This window comes from Carassius carassius, chromosome 43 (genome assembly GCF_963082965.1).
Source record: "Carassius carassius chromosome 43, fCarCar2.1, whole genome shotgun sequence".
Classification (NCBI taxonomy): Eukaryota; Metazoa; Chordata; class Actinopteri; order Cypriniformes; family Cyprinidae; genus Carassius; species Carassius carassius.
The window spans coordinates 9924921-9944588 of record NC_081797.1 but is presented as its reverse complement, the minus strand read 5'-3'; the positions used below and the strand labels follow the sequence as shown (position 1 = coordinate 9944588).

General features: G+C 35.7%; 1 protein-coding gene across 13 annotated transcripts in view; it reads right to left on the bottom strand.

Moving 5' to 3' along the window:
• The window catches only part of ppfibp2b (PPFIA binding protein 2b), a 62798-nt gene that overhangs the window by 2941 nt on the left and 40189 nt on the right, over window positions 1-19668 (bottom strand). For 5 of the 13 annotated variants that reach the window (XM_059536647.1, XM_059536656.1, XM_059536650.1 and 2 more), the window contains 21 exons: window positions 17695-17806; window positions 16980-17012; window positions 15457-15518; window positions 15254-15329; window positions 15031-15143; window positions 14089-14156; window positions 13809-13883; window positions 13347-13407; window positions 13080-13115; window positions 12598-12739; window positions 9605-9637; window positions 9375-9510; window positions 9041-9145; window positions 8813-8963; window positions 8261-8372; window positions 5462-5550; window positions 5253-5375; window positions 5055-5180; window positions 4700-4888; window positions 3165-3347; window positions 1997-2062 (listed from right to left, as the gene is read on the bottom strand). In XM_059536647.1, the coding sequence (XP_059392630.1) occupies window positions 1997-2062; window positions 3165-3347; window positions 4700-4888; window positions 5055-5180; window positions 5253-5375; window positions 5462-5550; window positions 8261-8372; window positions 8813-8963; window positions 9041-9145; window positions 9375-9510; window positions 9605-9637; window positions 12598-12739; window positions 13080-13115; window positions 13347-13407; window positions 13809-13883; window positions 14089-14156; window positions 15031-15143; window positions 15254-15329; window positions 15457-15518; window positions 16980-17012; window positions 17695-17806 (2091 nt within the window). The remainder of the gene's footprint in view (window positions 1-1996; window positions 2063-3164; window positions 3348-4699; window positions 4889-5054; window positions 5181-5252; window positions 5376-5461; window positions 5551-8260; window positions 8373-8812; window positions 8964-9040; window positions 9146-9374; window positions 9511-9604; window positions 9638-12597; window positions 12740-13079; window positions 13116-13346; window positions 13408-13808; window positions 13884-14088; window positions 14157-15030; window positions 15144-15253; window positions 15330-15456; window positions 15519-16979; window positions 17013-17694; window positions 17807-19668) is intronic. The other 8 variants (XM_059536649.1, XM_059536658.1, XM_059536660.1 and 5 more) reach the window with 6 other exon arrangements.

The window sequence follows — 19668 nt, the reverse complement described above, 5'->3', positions numbered from 1 at the left end:
CGTGACTTTAAAACCGAGGTATGTACCGAACCGTGATTTTTGCGTACCGTTACACCCCTACAAACGAGGCATTTGTTGCATCCAGCGGGAACATAATTACTGATTATAATGACTTATACTGTCTTTTTACACTACATCGCGCTGCGTAAACATAAAACCATGACTGCATTTGTGTACACTGTTCAGAACTCACATTTAATCATCAGTGGCAAATCCTTTACATATGTAAACATACTTACAGACTGTGAGTCAGAACAGCCAGCATTGTAGTCTACTCTCCAAGGATAAGGAAACAATCCTCCCTAAAATGTGCTGCACACATCTATATATTTGGGTTGAACTGTTCTGGAACACTGTTGTAGATACAACTTAACCACTGATTTCTAGTTCTTTTGGAAGACCAAACAAAGTATTTTTGCGTTCACAAGGAAACAGCAGCAAAAGTGAGAATAAAAAAAATACGCCTTCTTTCTTTGCATGAACATTTGGGCGGTTTTATGCAAATCTTCCCACATCATGATGTAGACGTGGGGGCGTGTTTAAACAAGGTGTTTTAGGAGGGCGTGGATGAGTCTTAACTTTTATAAAGAATATCTTTGTGTTTGAGACTTCTGTCTTTGCAACTTTATGGATCTTATCTATTCACAAAAAGCTTGTAACACTCCAAAGAGAAAGGAAAATTTGAAATCGCATCATATGACCCCTTTTTTTATGTTGCTAGGCAACCACCAAATCAGCTGTCCTGTCAGTCTAATCAAAGGATTATAGCACGAGTGCTCTTAAATATTTGTATTTGGCTGTAAAGTAAACTGCCATATTAGGAAAAACCTTAAAAATACAGCTCCGGCCCGGGTAACCTGCATCAGACACCAAAAGTTTCTCCTCCATCACTCCGGACAACGGTAATCTTGTGTCACCACAACAGAAGGCCCACCTCTCCATTCATTCGACCGGACAATGGAAAATAATGCAAATGACGTTGGGTGCTTTTCTGCTCAGAGTTGCCTTTTTTTTTTTTTTTTAACTTCAGGTGTTCAGCGCGTTCCTATAAAAACGTGAGGTGCAGCAGGTGGCTAAAAAACATGGGACACCCGGGTGCATAAAAATCACGCAAAACACTCACTGACAATAGAAAACAATTTTAGAAAGGCATCTCTGACCCAAAAATTGCATTCTGTCTGATCGGGGCCTAAAACCTAAACATTTTGCAATGTGTGACAATAGGTATGGGTGAAGTACTAAATTTCCACTTCTTTAGAATTCATTTTTGCCATTTATTGTGATAATGATTGGAAGCAAAGTGGGAAAGAGTTCTAACTCTCGGGACACTACATATGACACAAGGCTATCAGCGCCGAAAATACTTTTGATCATTTTGCTTAAAAAAAAAAATTATTGTAAGCAATGTGAACATGGCAATTTTTTTTTTTTGTGATTCTTATTTGACCTTTTTAAGATTTCTAGGGTTCTCAAAAGCAAAACCTTTTAAAACAATTATTATACTGGTGCACATAAATACAGAATATTAATTTAATTTTCCCTTAATGATAATTTCAACAGAACATGAGTCTTACTACAACTACTAAACATAAATATTTATGCATTTAGCAGACGCTTTTATCTAAAACGACTTACAGTGCATTCAGGCTATACATTTTATAAAAAATTTTTTACCAGTATAAAAAGTCTGTTTCCTGGCAATTGAACCTGTGACCTTTTGCACTGCTAATGCAATGCTCTACCACTGAGCCACAGGAACACATATAATAATAGTAATAAATCTTTGTGTCTGTTAGAGCAATATATGATTAATTATATATACATGTATATGTATATATTTCAGTTATATTGCATTGGAAACTAAATTATGTGGTTTTTTTATTTTTAAATTTGATAATTGTATCATTTTAAATATACTGTATATTTAGGTTAACAAACAATTAGAATAATTTGTTAATAGACATTCTAGAGTTAAAAAACCAAGTTATCCACTTACTGTGAGGTTGTTAACTCCCCAGGATAAGGCCTCAATCTGCATCCCTGAACCTTTAGTGTGCAACAACTGAAAAACCAAGATATCAATTTAATATATCAATGTAAATAATAGAAGTTCATATTCATCTTTTAGTCATAGGCAATTATAAATATAGTTACTAACAGATGGAATATTAAGCAGAAGCAATGGGTGATAATGAAGTGCTAATATTGTGAAGACAGTGAAATGTACTGTATATTAGAAAGTACCTGCACAAGTGCATGAAAGTCCCTTCCCAGCATGCACTTCTCCACATTGTGAAAATGGGCGTTTGGTGGTGGCCAGATGCATGGATGACAGCAGGTTAATGCTTAATATTTGCAACTCATGCATGTCGATATCACTTTTCAAAGTTGTTGTTAAAATATGATTTAGTTTAGAAAGGTCTACAGCTGGGAGAACATATTCATCAACAATGATAAAACCAAGGGAAAAAAATATATAGCCACTCTGTCATCAAAAACACAATATCACTGTGATTGAGGAGGTTTATTGATTATGTCACAATATTGTGGATTATATGTCGCTACATTATCTGAAGAGGCAAGATATCTGCCTATAAAAATACTCCTGTGCATTTTATTGTATGAAAATAACCTCATCAGATTATTTAATACGTGTTGCTGAACATTTAATAGTAGTCTGTATGCTATTTTAAAAATTCACCATAAATACACCATTAAATTAATCCCTAAAAATGCAAATATTGCACGAGATTGTACACACTGTCTTTTAAAACAGCACAGACGTTAGGTTACAAAAATGGAATACTTGTTAGATAAATCTCATAATATATTTTTTTTTTACGATTCACAAAAAAATGCTATAAAGTTGAATGTGTCTGACTGTCCATCACAGGATACATGGCACTATTCTGCTAAACCCTGCTGCCTTTGTGAGATGATGTCATTTACATTACTAAACCCTTGGATCCAAGTCTTCCTGCAGTGTCCATACTGAGGTCTTGTGTCCATCAATGAGGGATGCTGGGATGTTATTTAAATGGCACTGAACAGAGCCAAGGTGTCGTTGGGAGGTTGTTGTGGTTTTGTGGGATATGGGTGGAGGGTTATTGGCTGCAAGCTCAGCGGTGACAGCTAGTAGAGCGTCAGATCTGTAGAGCTCCCACCTGCACCCGTCTCTCTGGGTCCCTGTCGAAGATGGGGCTCAGACCCCTGAAGCCGCTGTAGGGCCGGCTGGCCCCGTTGAGCAAGGCCTGGGCTTGTGAAGTGTCTAGAGGGCAGATGTAGTCTGTGGAGTCATCAGAGCGCTTCTTACGGTGACCAAAACTGGAGAAACCTGTCTTGCGTGGCTGAGGAACAACAAATTAAGAGTAATACACAACGGCTTGAATAAAAGGGAATACCATATATAGACTTCCAGTATAACAGTTATTTATAGATATCAGAGATTTCTTTTTACATTTCATTTAATTGTGCATGCACATTTCCAACATTTTTACATTTAAATTACCTTAAATTATAATTTACAATTAAATTACCTAATTGCCATCATCCAATGCGTACTTAAAGTTAATTTTTAAAACAATAATTTAATAACACTGTTAAATCTTTAGCAAATGAATATATATTTTATACATTATGTTGTAATGCCCAAATTCACTTTTAGTTTGATTTAGTTTTTAGTGGTTTTATCTGACAACAATATATTATTATTATTATTATTATTATTACTACACATTATTATTATTATAAAATTACATTTTCCCACCAAATATTATTCTTTTTTCATTATTATTAACTTCCATTAAACTAATATTTAATATTCAAATAATAATAATAATAAATGTTTTTCCCCCACCAAATTCAATTAATTATTATTAAATTCCACCAGTTTCATTAATTAATTATTACATTTGAATGAATTAAAATGAATGAAATGAATTGGGCTGGATACCAGAAACTACCTTTTGATACGACACACATTTTGATTAAACAACAACAACAACAATAATAATAATTAAAAAACATTCACCAAATGTATTTTTTTCTTCATTAATATTAAATACCATTTAAATTAATATTCAAATAATAATTATAAAGTTTTTTTTTTACCAAATTCAATTAATCATTATTAAATTCCACCCCTTTCATTATTTAATCATTACATTTAAACTGAATTGGGCTGTATATCAGAAACTGTCTTATGATACGATTCAAATCTTGATTTAATACACTGCGAATGATCAAATGATCATAATCGGATTGTGATTGAAACTACCAAACTGTGAAAACAGACCAGACTTAAACAATAGAAAAATAATAAGAGACCCTTTAATGCAGTGTGTCATCTTTACAGGAAATAATATATTTTCACTGCAGAGTTAGTGTCTTTTTAAACACACTCTTTCTGTTATCAGGAAAATGAATGGTTCGCTCAACTGCCTAAAAGATGATGAAAAAGTTTCATCTAAAGCTTCAATGTGCTTAGTAAGTGTGTCACACACTGAAGGAGCCCTTGCTCAGCACACTTGGTCTAGATGGACTAAGCGAAATGGAAGTGTCAAAACACATGTGCTGCATCAGCAGAGATTAAACAGGAAGCGGGCAGCTGGAGCATGTGTTTGCACATGTTCAGGCTTCATTCAGCCGCACGGATGAAGGCGTTTCTAAAGATGTGGTCAGCAAATTTGCGATTTCTCACCCGGACTTTAGCAGTGGTGGTCAGCGGCGTGTAGCCTGATGATTCCAGGTACTCTTGTTTCTCCTGCTGAGCCTGAGAGCCCACCAGCGTGTTGAAGTTAGTGGCCAGATGCCTCCTCAACAGAGTCTTCTGAGGTGGGATGTTCAGGAGCATCGCCAGCGTGTCCGAGTTAAAACGAGGTTCCAAGATCTGGGGGAAAAAAAGAAAAGAAGATCTGGAGTTGCTACGGTGTTCTGGGTAGTTCTTAATGTGCTGCTTTGCATTTTCTAGCGTGTTCTGGATGGCTGGCTGCTGGTTGTTCATCAGCTCAAGTGAGAAGCGTCCATAAGAATTAATTAGGAGAAAGTTTACTCACTATGAGTCCTCCATGCACTCCGCTGCCTCTCAGGTTGGGAGCGTATTCTGCCAGGTCAACTGATCTGAGCCACTCCATCACACGGTGATTGGACCACTGAACAACCTCAGAAGGCGACATCTTATTCTGTCAAAACAACACAAATTTGCATTTATATAATGAGCATTATCAATCGATTTCTGTTTATTTCATCCTCACCTCATCTCCAGGTCTTCTTTTGAGGCAGTTGGGGTTGAACTTGTTAACATGTAGGACGTGGATAGCACACTTGATGCTGAGATGATGCAGCTGACTGGTGACTTTCAGGAACAGAAGATCATTCTGAAAATACAAGCAAAATACCGATATTGATCACATATGATGTAATCATCCTATAATCTGATTGGCAAGGCCCTATAGATGTTTACCACTGTCAAGAACTGCAGCATTCTACCGTCCACACGTCCTTCACTGAACTGGTCTTTATACTGCGGTAAACCAATATCATCCAGCCAACCTGTGTAGAAATAACAGTTTACAGTGTGTAGTTTCTTATTTGCATTATCTAAAATACATATGTGTGTATTTATGGAGAACTAGGAGTGTCACTTAAAAGAAATTCAATATCAATTTATTAATTCATAATTTTTTTTATTCATTATTATTTATACGTTTTCAAATGTACAATTAAATACACACTTAAAGGCACAATATGTAATTTTTCTGCTTTAAAAATAGCAGATATGACTATATCTATGTTATATATATTTTTTAGTTGTGTACTTACATTATCCCGACAGTTTCCACGAACTTTCAAATCCGGAGAAAATTATAGTTTAATTAGAAGACACGGCACGTTTCTTTATTTCCGTTTTGTCGCCCGTCTATGGCGTCATATAAACTTTGACCCCTCTAGTTTATCTAACTTCCTGCGGAACCGCCAAATACAAAGGTGAACAGAAGCAAAGCCGAGACGAAGAAGAAAAAGTAGTAGCTAGCCTTGATCGAGACTATTATATTTTATATTTATATTGTTTATATTCGTATTTATACCTCAATCAATAACTTAGTTATGGATCATGATTATGCTTTGCCTGCACGTTCTGTGAAGCGCAAACGTACGGGTGAAATAAATGACCTGAAAAGGTTTTGGGACAAGAGAACAAACAAGACACGGGTAAATATTGGAGTTGCATTTCCAAGATAGAGAGAGCTTCATGACAAGCTGAAACTACAGAGAGATGTTTGCATTCTAATAAACAGGTATGCATCCATTCAGCTAACTGTATCTATCCGTATATTTTGTGAAACGATGATGTCTTGTGTAAAACGCAGACGGACTAGCTCTCATGTAGAGTATAATGTAAATCTACATGTGTTCTATATCTAGCTGGATAAAGTAGCTTTTTTTTTAACATATATTGTGTTTTATACATATATTACTACTAGCTAGATGGAATATTGATTTGATAGGGGTCTGATCATTCATATATATCTCCGTTCGAAAAGACGTGATTGTCAAAATACTAGGCTGCTGCTGCTGTAGGTGAAGGGAGACCGCTGACAGACCAGGCTCTTGTCTTCATGACATAAAATATCTATACTTCATGTTGAACATAAATATAAAGCCTACTGATAAAGGACACCGTCAACAGTATTGACGGCAAAATAGACGATGTTTGACAGGTGCAATATTTGAAAATCGATAATTATTTATTTATTTTTTAAATTACATTTATATCTGAAATTGTGTCAACCTATAGACTTCAAACATCAAAATGTCATGAATTAATATGTATTTGTGTAAAAAATTACATATAAACATATTTTCCTATTATATTTGGCCTGGAAACGCTTCCAACACGCGTGCGTGTCGCGTGAAAAATAGGCGTCGGTTCTATTTCTAGCAAGCACGCGTTTTCCGCGTGCCTTGAGCCGCGCCTGAGACGCGCGGCTCACACAGGCAGTCTGCAAGCTCTAACCTATTAACATGGGAGCCGAATTAAAAACTGACACGCCACGCAGCTGAGACGCTTGCGCCACGCATCCAGTGTGTCGCCGGCCTCAGTTAAAATGAGTGAGGAATGTGGGGAGCGACAGAGCGCGTGTTTCAATGAACAACAACTCCCATGAGCCTACTCTCTTTCCCGACGTCATCAAAGTACGTCTCATGTTATTATTTTGATTGATGACCCCTGGTGGCCAAAAATTCCATACTGTGAGTTTAAAAGTGTTTAATGTATGTTTTAAAATGTAGTTAATAAAAGAGCAACATTTTAAATGTTGCATTTTTAATACATTAAATTATTAATTCCAAGTTCAATTTTCAATGTGACATTTGTATATTTTAATTAGGGCTGTCAGACAGACATAAATAATTACATGACGTGTCGATTCATTATTCTAATCGCAAATTAAATTTGGCTGTAAAATTATCCACAAAAGATAATTTTCTTGTGTTAAATGAGAAAGTATCAAGTAGACACTACAAATAGTAGCTTTAGAAAGAAATATTTTATTTGATTCAACATAAAATGTATTACACATAAACGTTTAAGCCAAGGCCTAACAAACTATGGAACCTGAAAGAAGACAGAAATTGAGAAACATCGCATAATTTTTTGTTCATACAACTAAAGTCACTGGTAACCAAATCAGCTTTGTTACCAAAAGTCTTCAAAATACCTTCATTTATGTTGTGCAAAAGAATGAAAATCATATAGGTTTGAAATGACAGGAGGGTGCGTAAATGATGACGGAATAAAATTTTGGGGTGAACTACCACGTTAATGTTTTTTATTATTATTATTAATGAAATTATACTTTAAATAAGAAACTAAAACTGCCGGCAGGTGGCGCTAATGTCTTTATGATTTATTAGGATTGTTTGAGATCTGCGCAGAACCGATCACCGTGAAAAGTGTCAGAGTTACTTCTGATTTGCTGACGTATGCCAAAAAAATCTTTCAATGGTATGAAATGTAAGATGACATACAGGGCTGTGGGTGGGGCCAGTGCATTAACTACGTTAAAATATTTTCGCACTATTTTTCATGACTAATTAATTACATGTTAAACTGACAGCCCTCAATTTAACTAATATACGGATAAGTAATTCATTGTCTTTTTTTACATGTGTGAACTGTAAATAAAGCATTATTTATTAATTATTATTCATATTCAGAATGCCTGCATTGGTCTCGTAAGTTTGGTTTATGGGTACATACGTGTGACCCAGATGTGGTCCAGTTCAGAGGATTTCTCTGTGACTTTGGTGCTGAATGAGTGAAGAGCCAGCTGGAGCTTCTTCCTGTGCAGCGGATGTTTAATTCCCAGCTCCTACAGGTGAAAAGAAAAAAAAATAGAGAAAATCAAGATGGTTGCAAAAGCATATTGGTTCTTTAGTAATTATCAATGCCAAAAAAAATGAAAGAAATATTTAGCAATGTTCAATTAAAAGAAGCATAAAGCCTTATGTAAATATTATAACGCAGTTCTGAGTTCACTGAAAACCAAATCCGAACATTTAATTTGATGGCAGAACAATTTAGTAAATCGCACAGCATTACTGATGCGGAACAGAGGTTAAAGCCATCCTGGCAGGTTGAACCAAACCAGGAAGTGATTGGCACCACAACAACCTGAAGCGAGAGGCATAGCCAAATCATTTCACATGGACCGCCAGGTGTTGAATGAGGAAATCAGTTGTTAAAAACCTGGACGCTGTTGATGTTAGCCACAGGTCTGAATTTGTTACTTGTGTCAAAAGTATCTCTCACCTTCTCGAAGTCCTGTGAGGAGGCAGAGAGTAGAGTCTGACCGCTAGTGACCCACTGTCTGGCCATATTCACATACTGACCCAGACCAAACTCCTCCATCCATGCACACACCTGATCACATGACCATTTCGAGAAGGGGGCGTTCGTGTCACTGCAGAACACGAATGTAGATATGAGAAACAGGAAAAAAGTTGCTTGCTTATGTCTAGTAAATCTCATTGTAGATACCGTGCAGAGGCGAGTCGAGGGCCGGCCGTGGCCCTGAAGCCCCCTCGCTTGAAGTCAGAATCAGAACTGTCTGCAGGAAGACTGCCTGACTGTGTTCTCCTGATCCTGTGAAACAGACCAAAAAAAAAAAAAAAAAAAAAGAGTAGTAGCCAGTAATATCGCAGGTCATTACGATACAATCAATTCAGGATACATTTAAAATTTTGCACTACATGCACCTACACTAATTTCCATAAGCATTTCACACAATATCACTTAAAAATACATCATATTTTAAAACAATGTTTTTTTTGGAAGCTGTCTTCTAACCAATAAGAAAACCTTACATACTCACTTTCCCCACAGTTTCCGAATGCCTTTCTGGTTCTTCTTGTGCTCTGGTGAAACGGGAGACTGCTGACCTGATTCTACTCCAGACGATATCGGCGAAAGGTCAGACAGGGTCGAGTCATCCATCTTCTCCGCCTTTCCTGTGAATAGGAAGTAATCCACTTAATCAGTTATGTGTTTCTGTGTTTTTATAAGTTTAGTATTGGACTGAATACACATTCTATCTTTACCCACCGAGCGCAAACTGATCATGCTTTCTCCGCGGCCCTGCACCAAATATTAGCCATGCAAGAGAGCAGAGGAAAAGAAAGCAAAGACTTATGTCACAATGCTGCAGAGCTGACTTTAATTTTTACTTCTGTGGAGCTCATTTTTAAAATGAGAGAAGTTGATATTAAAATCATAAAAACAACAGTAAAATAAAATAAAAATCAATACAATATTGAATATTTCATTACAAGGTTTTACAAAAAATATGGTATTTACATCAGAGTTTTTATAAGATTTTTCTGTCGTCTTTTTAAATATGTCAAATAATTGTCATTTAATGAATCTATCAAGAATGATTCTACGTATATCATCAATTATTTAGTAAATAAATATTACTATATGTAAAAAAATATTGCCTTATTCAAATACATATTCCTTCATTATTAAAAATAATTAATTTATATATCTTTTTACACTGTTAAAATGTCTAACTTTCACATTTATATCCGTTCCGATGGAGAATGATGGAGGTAGATTAAGTTAATAAGCGAACCAACCCAAGTGAAAAATAAATATACTGAAATGTATTTGAAATACATTTAATTCATGCTATAAGTACACTAAAAATACATTTCCGTATTATGTGCTTAATAAATACCCTTTTTGGTATAATAAACTGGGAAAAAAAGTCTGCTAAATTGTAACAAGAATTTTTGTACTTAATATGCCTTAATTGTGCGGAAGTAGTGCTAAAGTCCAACTAAAGATAAACTTACTGAAGTATATTTGATTGTGCTTAAGTGGAACTATTGCAAGTATACTTTAGGTACACTTTAAATATTTTGCATTTGCATAACGTTCAAAGATCATACAATCCTAATGAATAGTGAGAATTAAACACATTTTAGGCTTATTATTAAGAAATGTGCATTGTGCAGTAGTAGTACAGTAGTAGTAGGGTTGACAGGTTTTCAATAAATGTATTTTGAATATATTACTTTTTTACTTAGTAAAGCAGGGCAAACGCTTGTAAACGTTTCTAGTTTTTAGCATCAAACTTCTGTAGCCTACATGAAACCCAAATGGTTTTCTTCTTATTCCTTTTTTCCATATACAGTACATTATATTTGCATCACATCAAGTTTAAACTTTAAAAGCAAAGCAGCAAGGCTCAAACAGTATAAACTAAGTCTAATCTCTGAGAGGGAAGAGGGAGAGGAAAAATAAAAATCCTCTGCTTCAGCTTTTAAGAATCAGGATAGGAGAGCTTAGGTTAAATCCAATATGACACAGCAAGCGTGTGCTCGGAGGTCGCATGCTAACGTGAGATTGAGAGGACAATACCTAAAACTGGAGCGCTGGCGCTTCGACAGCGATCTTCGCACCGAGCGAGAGAGGGGAAACACATGCAGCCCAGGAGATGGATTAGTCAGAGAGGAAGAGTAAAGAGAAGATGCACAGAAGCCCATGCAAAGACACCATAGTGTTAAAAAAAAGCAGAGTAAGATGGTTAAAAAGCTGTTATGGTCAAAAAGCTTAGAGGACAAAAGTTCTCAAAAAATAGAAGAGCAAACAAGCACAATAACACCAGCTAAGGTTATACAGTATTAATAATGTCATATAATAAAGATTATGGCTGTGTCTGAATGCTTAAAAAATGCAGGGAGTATACAGAAACATACAAAAAAATACATATTTCCATATAGTCCACAAGACAAAAAAATTACTAAATTATTAAAATAACCCACATCAAAAGTTTGGTAACCCTTGTTTCTTAATACTGTGTGCTGTTACCTGGATGATCCACGACTGTCTTTCTGTTTAGTGATGGTTGTGCATGAGTCCCTTGTTTGTTCTGAACAGTTAAACTGAGAACTGTTCTTCAGAAAAATCCTTCAGGTCCTGCAGATTCTTCAGTTTTCCAGCTTCTTTTGCATATTTGAACCCTTTCCATCAGTGACTGTATGATTTTGAGATCTTTTTTTTTTTTTTTACTGAGGACAATTGAGGGACTCAAACACAACTATTAAAAAAGGTTCAAAAGTTCACTGATGCTCCAGAAGGAAACAAGATGCATTAAGAGAAAATTGTACTTAATCTGTGTTCCGGGAAATATACAAGTATCTTCTGTTGGAAAAAAACTATATTTCAACAAAATAAGAAAAATCTGGACATCTTCATCGTGTTCAAGTTTTCACCCTCCAGCTCTTAATGCATCTTGTTTCCTTCTGGAGCATCAGTGAACGTTTGCACCTTTTTTAATAGTTGTGTTTGAGTCCCTCAATTGTCCTCAGTGTGAAAAGATGTACCTCAAAATCATACAGTCACTGATGGAAAGGGTTCAAATATGCAAAGAAGCTGGAAAACTGAAGAATCTGCAGGACCTTAAAGATTTTTCTGAAGAACCGTTCTCAGTTTAACTGTTCCGAACAAACAAGGGACTCATGCACAACCATCACTAAACAGAAAGACAGTCGTGGATCATCAGGTAACAGCACACAGTATTAAGAACCAAGGGTTCCCAAACTTTTGAATGGGGTTATTTTAATAATTTCAGCTATTTTTTTGTGTTGTGGACTAAATGTTAACATCTTTTATGTACCATATCTTACTCAGGACAGTACGAAATAAAAAATAACATGCATTTAATATGATCTCTCTTATTTTGTTAAAATTTTTCACATTTTCACAGATTCTGCAAGGGGTTCCCAAACTTTCGCATGCCACTGTATGTGTGTGTACTGTGTATATTTATTATGCATACATAAACATGTATTTATATATACACACACCTAAAATATACACAGTACACACACAAATATTAAATAATTCACCCAAAAATTTAAATTGGCTGAAGATTTACTCAGCCCATCCAAGGTCCAAATTAGTTTTTTCATCTTTTTGCTTGGTTGTTTTAGTGTTTCTTCAACAGATTTGGACAAATTTAGCATTTTGTGATGTGTTTTTGGGTTAACTATTACTTAACTAACTGTGGGTGCTGTGAGCAAATTGCTTACTCAGGTTGAATTCGCTGTCTTCACTTTCAACAGGTGACAGCTGCAGTGGGGAAGACTGCTGCAGTCTCACTCCGTTCTGCTCTGGACGGCCAAACTTGCCCGGAAGCGTCTGGTATTTGTTATTTTCAGGATTATATCGGTTCTGTGGAAGAAATGCATATATCTTAGCGGTTAAATATTTATGTTTACAATATGATTTTCATATTGCTATAAATGATATTAACCATTAAATGCATAATTACAAACAGCTTTAGAATTTAATTAAACATATAAATAAACAAATACACATTTTATTAGAACAACAAGAATGTAAGGTCTAAGCGGCTTCTTGTTAATAAGCACTTTTATTAAAATAAGCCAGGCAAACAAAAAGATATGCATACGTTATGTTAACTAATGCATGTGCATACAGCAAAGGCGACTGTAGTGCTTCTGGTGTTGTGTTTGCTTTAGTTTTATATGTATATGTTAGCTAATAGTACCTCTAAAACAGCCTCTACTGGTTGGCCCACTACATGCTTAAGAAAAAACAATAGTCAAAACACACAAACATACACTCATATAAGTCGCATTGTTAGTTGAAACACACAAAATCAAAGCACTATTGTTCATGTTAATCTAGCAACAAAGAGATATACGTTGAGTTGAGACATTCAGACTAAAAGCATTTTGTTAATCATATGAGTTAGTTGGGCACAAGAAGCAAAAGAGTCATATTTATTTATACAAAATGATTCAGGTTTTTGTACCATCTGTAAGCTTCCGCTCTGGAGTTCTTCCAAGCTGGTGGACAGCATCCGTGGCATTGACCTGAAAATAAAACCATGCACAATTATATTAAACAAACCTTGCTTATGTTATTGCAGAATAAGAGCATCTTATTGGTTCAGGTTACTATCAAATATAAGCTGGAAGCACATACACATGGTAAAAAACTAAACGATTGATGACCGTGTCCCAAAAATTTGCAACATGATAATTTCTGCTTAATGTATCTGGGTAATTGATTGTTGTGAAACAAAACGAAGCATAATGTCCTAATTTAACATGCACCCAAGGAATACTGATAACATTGAAATATCAGAAGAAAAGCTACTACTAGACCGATTAGTAACAGCGTGTGTGGTGTGTGGCAAAAACATCACTAGAACAAGGCCACTGCTACTTTAGAAAGCCTTTTAGACCAGCACAAACACACACACTCCACTTGCCATTGTCTGCTGTAAAAGCCCAAGTCGCCAATGGATGCCATCGAGGTCTCCATGGAGGGCTGTATACTGCGACAGCTGGGCCAGAGAAGGATAGAATGGGACGGAGTGCAAGGAAGAGAGATAGAGTTGACAAAATCACATTAGGTTGGGTGAACGATTGGGACGGCAAAATGATCCTTCTCCCATAGAGGCCTCTTGATCCCTATTGCCATTAAGAACAGCGGCCCACAGAGACTCTGCTGTCATCAGTGTACTGTTAGTATTACAAACTCTTGCTCACCTGGAGTCCAGTTCCCTCTGTAAACATGGTGGAGAGACAAGAAGTGGCGAAGGGCCTCGGGAAGACATCTGTGGAGAGTAAAATACATGGAACTTAACATAAAACTGAACCAAAGATGAACCAAGAAATATGGAGACAAATGGACCTTAATCTACACCTTTGTGTTTTAGCATTTTAGTTTTTTTCCTGAATTCTACTTATAATTTTTTTTAAATGTTTCCACATTGTCTCAGCAATTTCAAATTAAACTGTTTATTCAAACACTGTACACCACTGTTTTTGTGTCAATAAGATTGTTATTTTTGAAAAATCTAATTCAGTTCTTTTAAATTGATCAGAAGTGACAGTAAAAACATTTCAAATGTTACAAAAGATTTCAAATAAATTCTGTTATTTTAAACTTTACATTCATCAAAGATGCTTGAAAAAATGTATTATAGTTTCCAAAAAAAAAACTTAAAAAAAAAAAAAATTAAGCAGCACAGTTTTTAAGCAAGTAAGAAATGTTTCTTGAGCAACAAGTCAGTATATTGGAATGATTTCTGAAGACTGGAGTAAATTCAGTAATAAATTACATTTTAAAATGTATTCCAATAGAAAACCGTTATCTTAAATTGGAATGTTATTTCACAATTTTCTGTATTTTTGTATTTCTAATTAATGTAGCCTTGGTGAAAAAAAAAAAAAACATATATATATATACACATACATACATACATACATACAAGACTTCGGTATCTAAATTATTACTACTTAGTGAATATGAAAATATGAGAGTCTTATGTTAATGTGCTTATGGTTGTGACATTGTGATTATTTCTAAATGACCCGTTTTTCCATTAATGATCTGGTTGTTCTAGAAAGTGAATATAAATAAAGTTCAAAACAGCCAGATCATGCAGTTTTACTGTGATATGACCCGTTTAAAACCTTGAACGGTACCTGTAGCTCTGATCTGACAATGTCAGAGTATGCTTTATGCGTCAGGGCTCTTATTTTTCGATTGCCACTAAGATCCTCTTCACTGCTGCCAGACAGCAACGTATCGTTGGCCACTGAAGAGACAGAGAGAGAGATAGAGAGTCACATTCAGTGTCAAAATCATCTAGTAACAGTGGAAAAAAAAATTAATAAAGCAGTAAAATTAAGTTTTCGTCAAAGGTACCTTGAGAAAGGGCCAAGCCGTCCTTCAATTTTCTGTACTGGCCCAACAGAAGTTTGAGTTCCTCTATGTGTCGATCCTTCAGAAACATATTAGAGTTGATGTTTAGTTCATAAGAAAACCCCTCTACCTGTTACAACACGCATGCTGCTTCCTGCTGATTATAAACCTGTTGACAAATGCAAAGCACACAGATGTTTGCTTACCTTTTGATTATTGGCAGCTATTAGTGTCTCCATTCCAGTTTTTAACCTCTGCAGCTCTTGATCTGTAACAGAAAGAGCAAACAAAACTTAATATGCACCACATTACATCAATATGGCAGTGTTGGGGAATTTACTTTAAATTATAAATCGCATTCAAATTTTTAAATGTAGTTAAACTACAAGCAAGATCCCCTAAAATACAGTTTTTTTTTCCAAAACTACAGTCAAGCTATATAAAATGTTGTTACTTTTAGTTAGTCACTCCCCAACACTGCATTGTGGCAACACACTTGATTACGAAGCACACAAATAGATAATGTTGAGGTAAACTACACCTCCTGAAAAGTTCAGAAAGATGTGATGGTCTTTCTGAAGGTTTGCCAAGAGAAATACAGTAGTTGACAGGTGAAACACTCTTTTAAATAACATTCTCTTTAAGTGTGTACAGTACATGCTTGTCCAGACTGACACATGCTTTTTGCCAAGCAGTCAATTACTCCAAGACTCATAGCAAAACGTCATGCTCAGAAAAACTGTAAAAGACATTATAGAAAAAAACTTCTGGTTAGAGCTGGCTGACCACTTCAGCTAAATTAAGTGACCCAGCTATCATATTATCATTATTATCATATATATATATATAAATCAACAATAAACATTAGTAAATAAATATTACATTTTAGGAATTATATTTTCAACACAATGGGTCAATTTAATAATTTTTTTTTATTATTACGTAATATATTAAACAGAATATATAGGAATAAATGACAAATAAAATCAAAGTCAACTATAATTGAATGTATAATGGCACCACTGTACTTTTTTATATAATATTTTATGAATAATATTTTCTAATTCTATATTTAGCATATTCAATTTTATACATTTAATTTTTACCATATTATGAAGCCATTTAATTTATGTATTTTCATTTATTTTACCGCATACTTTGTTTTTTACATATGTACTATATATTTAACAACATCACATATAAAAAGTTTTACACATAAAATCAAAGTCTTTTCACACACTGTGATGGCTCGGAGGAACACTTCACAGGCAATAAAACACACCCACTACTGGGCTGTTAATAACGCACAAATTATAAGATTAACTGCAACAATGTGCTACAATGAAGTTCGAAAACATACAAAACATAGTAGTTGATTCATCGGTTATTTTTCTTTTTTTGAACTGGCCCTGGTCCTGAATTAATGAGTTTTAGCTAACAGAACCATGGGAAAGTAATGAGTGGCTGCGGGGTGTGACAAGCATGAATCAGCCACTTAACACCCCCTCCACACGCACAAACACACACACACACACACACACACACACATACACACACACACACACACACACACACACACACACACAGGAAGCCATTGAGGGGATTGGTGCGACAGGCTTGACAGCATGCCAGTGTACATTAGTCAGATTGACAGAGTGATGCTAAGGGGCAGCTGAATCAAGCTGGGGGACAGCATGGTAGGATCTGAGACTTTGAAATGTGTGCTTACGTTTGTCTCTCAGCTTTCTCTTATACACCTCCTCTACAACAGGGAGCGGTGAACAGCAGAGGCCATAGTGATTACCAAAAAGATCCATATGTTAGTAATTTCAACACTCACATGAACAGTTTCCAACACACATCGCCACTCCCATGCAGCTAGTTTTTGGTACTTTCCACAAACACAGTACACACTGGTGTCAGATTATTACACTTTTAAAAGCAGCATAGGCAAAAAAATATGTAAAACCTGTTAGATATGTTAGATAAATTACCATCTAAAGTAAAATTAATCTAGCATGTTAGATCAATCATTCTTGTTACCCATGTTATAATAAGAAGTAAATATTAAAGAAAATGTTTTTATGCAGCCCTGTTACTCATTACTCGTTCACACACACACACAAACTAATTTAGTATTATATAAGTTTTGTCTATTTCATTTTTATATTTCTGCTAGAATAACAATAATCAACAGTCAAACCAATCAGGGTTTTAAACTGTGCCAAACTTAGTGGTAACAACGGAATGAAATCCACATTTTCTGAAAGCTAAGCCCTAATTTGCAAAACCACTTAATGACTAAATATACTTAATTTTTAAGGGTTTCAGGTCCTATTTTGTACCTTATTAGTGAAAAGTGTCATTTTTTCTTAATGTGTTGCTATTATTCTGCATTGAGGCCTCACTTCAGCAACCGTTAGGATTAATCTTCTAAGAGGTACCTCTCTCCGTGATGTCATTGCTGATGGTTCCTCGGGACAGAAGCTGGTTCTGTAGACACTCGATTTCAGCATCCTTTGTAACAAGCAGCTGCTGGAGTTTGGCAATCTCGGTCTAAAAAAAAAAAACACGTTAGCAGATCAGCACATTTCAGATAACGGTAAGATATCTTCAGCTTTAACCATAATTTAACATTTTTATATAAGAAAGAAAACAATGAGGTCCACATTTTACACAACATCACGGTGAATCTTCAATATCATACTCATCATATTAATGTTTTTTGGGAGAATAGGGGAATCTGACATTGTCAACACAAAAGCAACAGGCACAATGGGGTTTAAAAAAGGTTAAATGACCTTCACCATTTTGGAGGGTGACAAATGGTACTTCCACACTTAAAAACACCAACTATATTGTCACAAAACAGGAAACAAAAAAAAAATTGGACTACCACAAACAAGTAAGCCTTTTCTGTTTAGCATATTGCTAACATTTGTATACTGTACCACCACTATCATGCTTAGACATAATTTTCCGGAACACCAATTCAAGAAGCTATGCTGGTACTATAGCAGTCTACAAGGTTGAAAAAAGGCACAAAATTATTTATTTTAAGAAGATGAATTAACAAACACAACTCTTTCCACATTGTAACTTTTTAGCTATATGATAGATTTCTGACCCTCGCTTTACATCAGCTTGAGGCGATTACACCGGCCATACCCATAAGAACAATATTCTTTGGCAGCAGATTCCTTACATCAGTGTCCTGACCTTGTAAATGCTCAAATGTTAGCACAACACAGACGACCTTCCTCTAATTTCTGTGCAACCAATGGCACACAAATGAACATTCCCCCATCTGTCATTGATTAGTCAAACAGAGAGAAGGTTATGTGGGTAGTAACAGGCAAATATGAGTAAACTAGGGAAAATGCATTTGTAGTATTTCATTAAATGCTATAGAACAACAAAAAGACATAATGTAATGTAAATAAAGAATGTATAGTATGTCCAGATATAGTGTGTGAATCTGTTTGTAACCCCATATTGAACTGTTCATCCCTTGTTCCCAATACAGACAAACCTTACAATCTGCCAGAGGATGAAGTCATGCATACCTAATCTAATACGCAAATACTCACACAAACATACACATGCTTATTTCATCAACAAGCACAAAGCAAACAGCCTTGCACACAGCCTATCCATGTCTGGTTTAACTACACTACTCACTTCAACACATAATGTGGTTTAAAAGATTGCCCCTGAACCATGTGGACCTCTATTATTGGCTCAAACTTTCGAGAGCAATTGCAAGCCGTCTAAACAGGTTTGCATTAAAAACTGGGGATCTTTAAGCTGTAAGATTACTGCGCAATATTCAGTAGCTTGTCAACAACTGACCGAATGCCTGTTACATAAAATGGGTGACTAATCTTGCTCTTGGAGGGCCACCTCCCTGAATGTTTTTAGTGATGCTGAAAACTTTGATTAAGGGGTTCAGGTTTGTTTGATTGGGGTTGTAGCTAAGTTCTGAAAATTTTTGGCCTGGATTGGATTCACATAAAACGAGGGTTCAAGAGGCACAAGGACTGGGAGCTCAGAGAGGCATAACAACCAAAGGAGTGGACATTTTCAAGAAACTATGACAAAGCTTGGAAAACGTAGACCCCCAAATCTTGAGCAGAGGTGGAAGTATTATGAAAGCAACCCTGTCTTAAATGGCACTCTTGATGCAAACTTGCGGTCATTTGGTCTTTCATTGTTGGACGTCCCTGTGGTCCTCGAGACCACAGGGTGTCCCATTTTATGATTCAAAAGCATATTCCCCATGTGTCGTCAATAGATCTTAAAGGGCGTGGTCAGATATCCAGCAACATTACGTCATGTGAACTCAAATAACCGAAAGGACTAAGGGTGCCATTTTTGGACAGGGTCATCATCGCCCTCTCCTTTGTGTCCTACTCCTC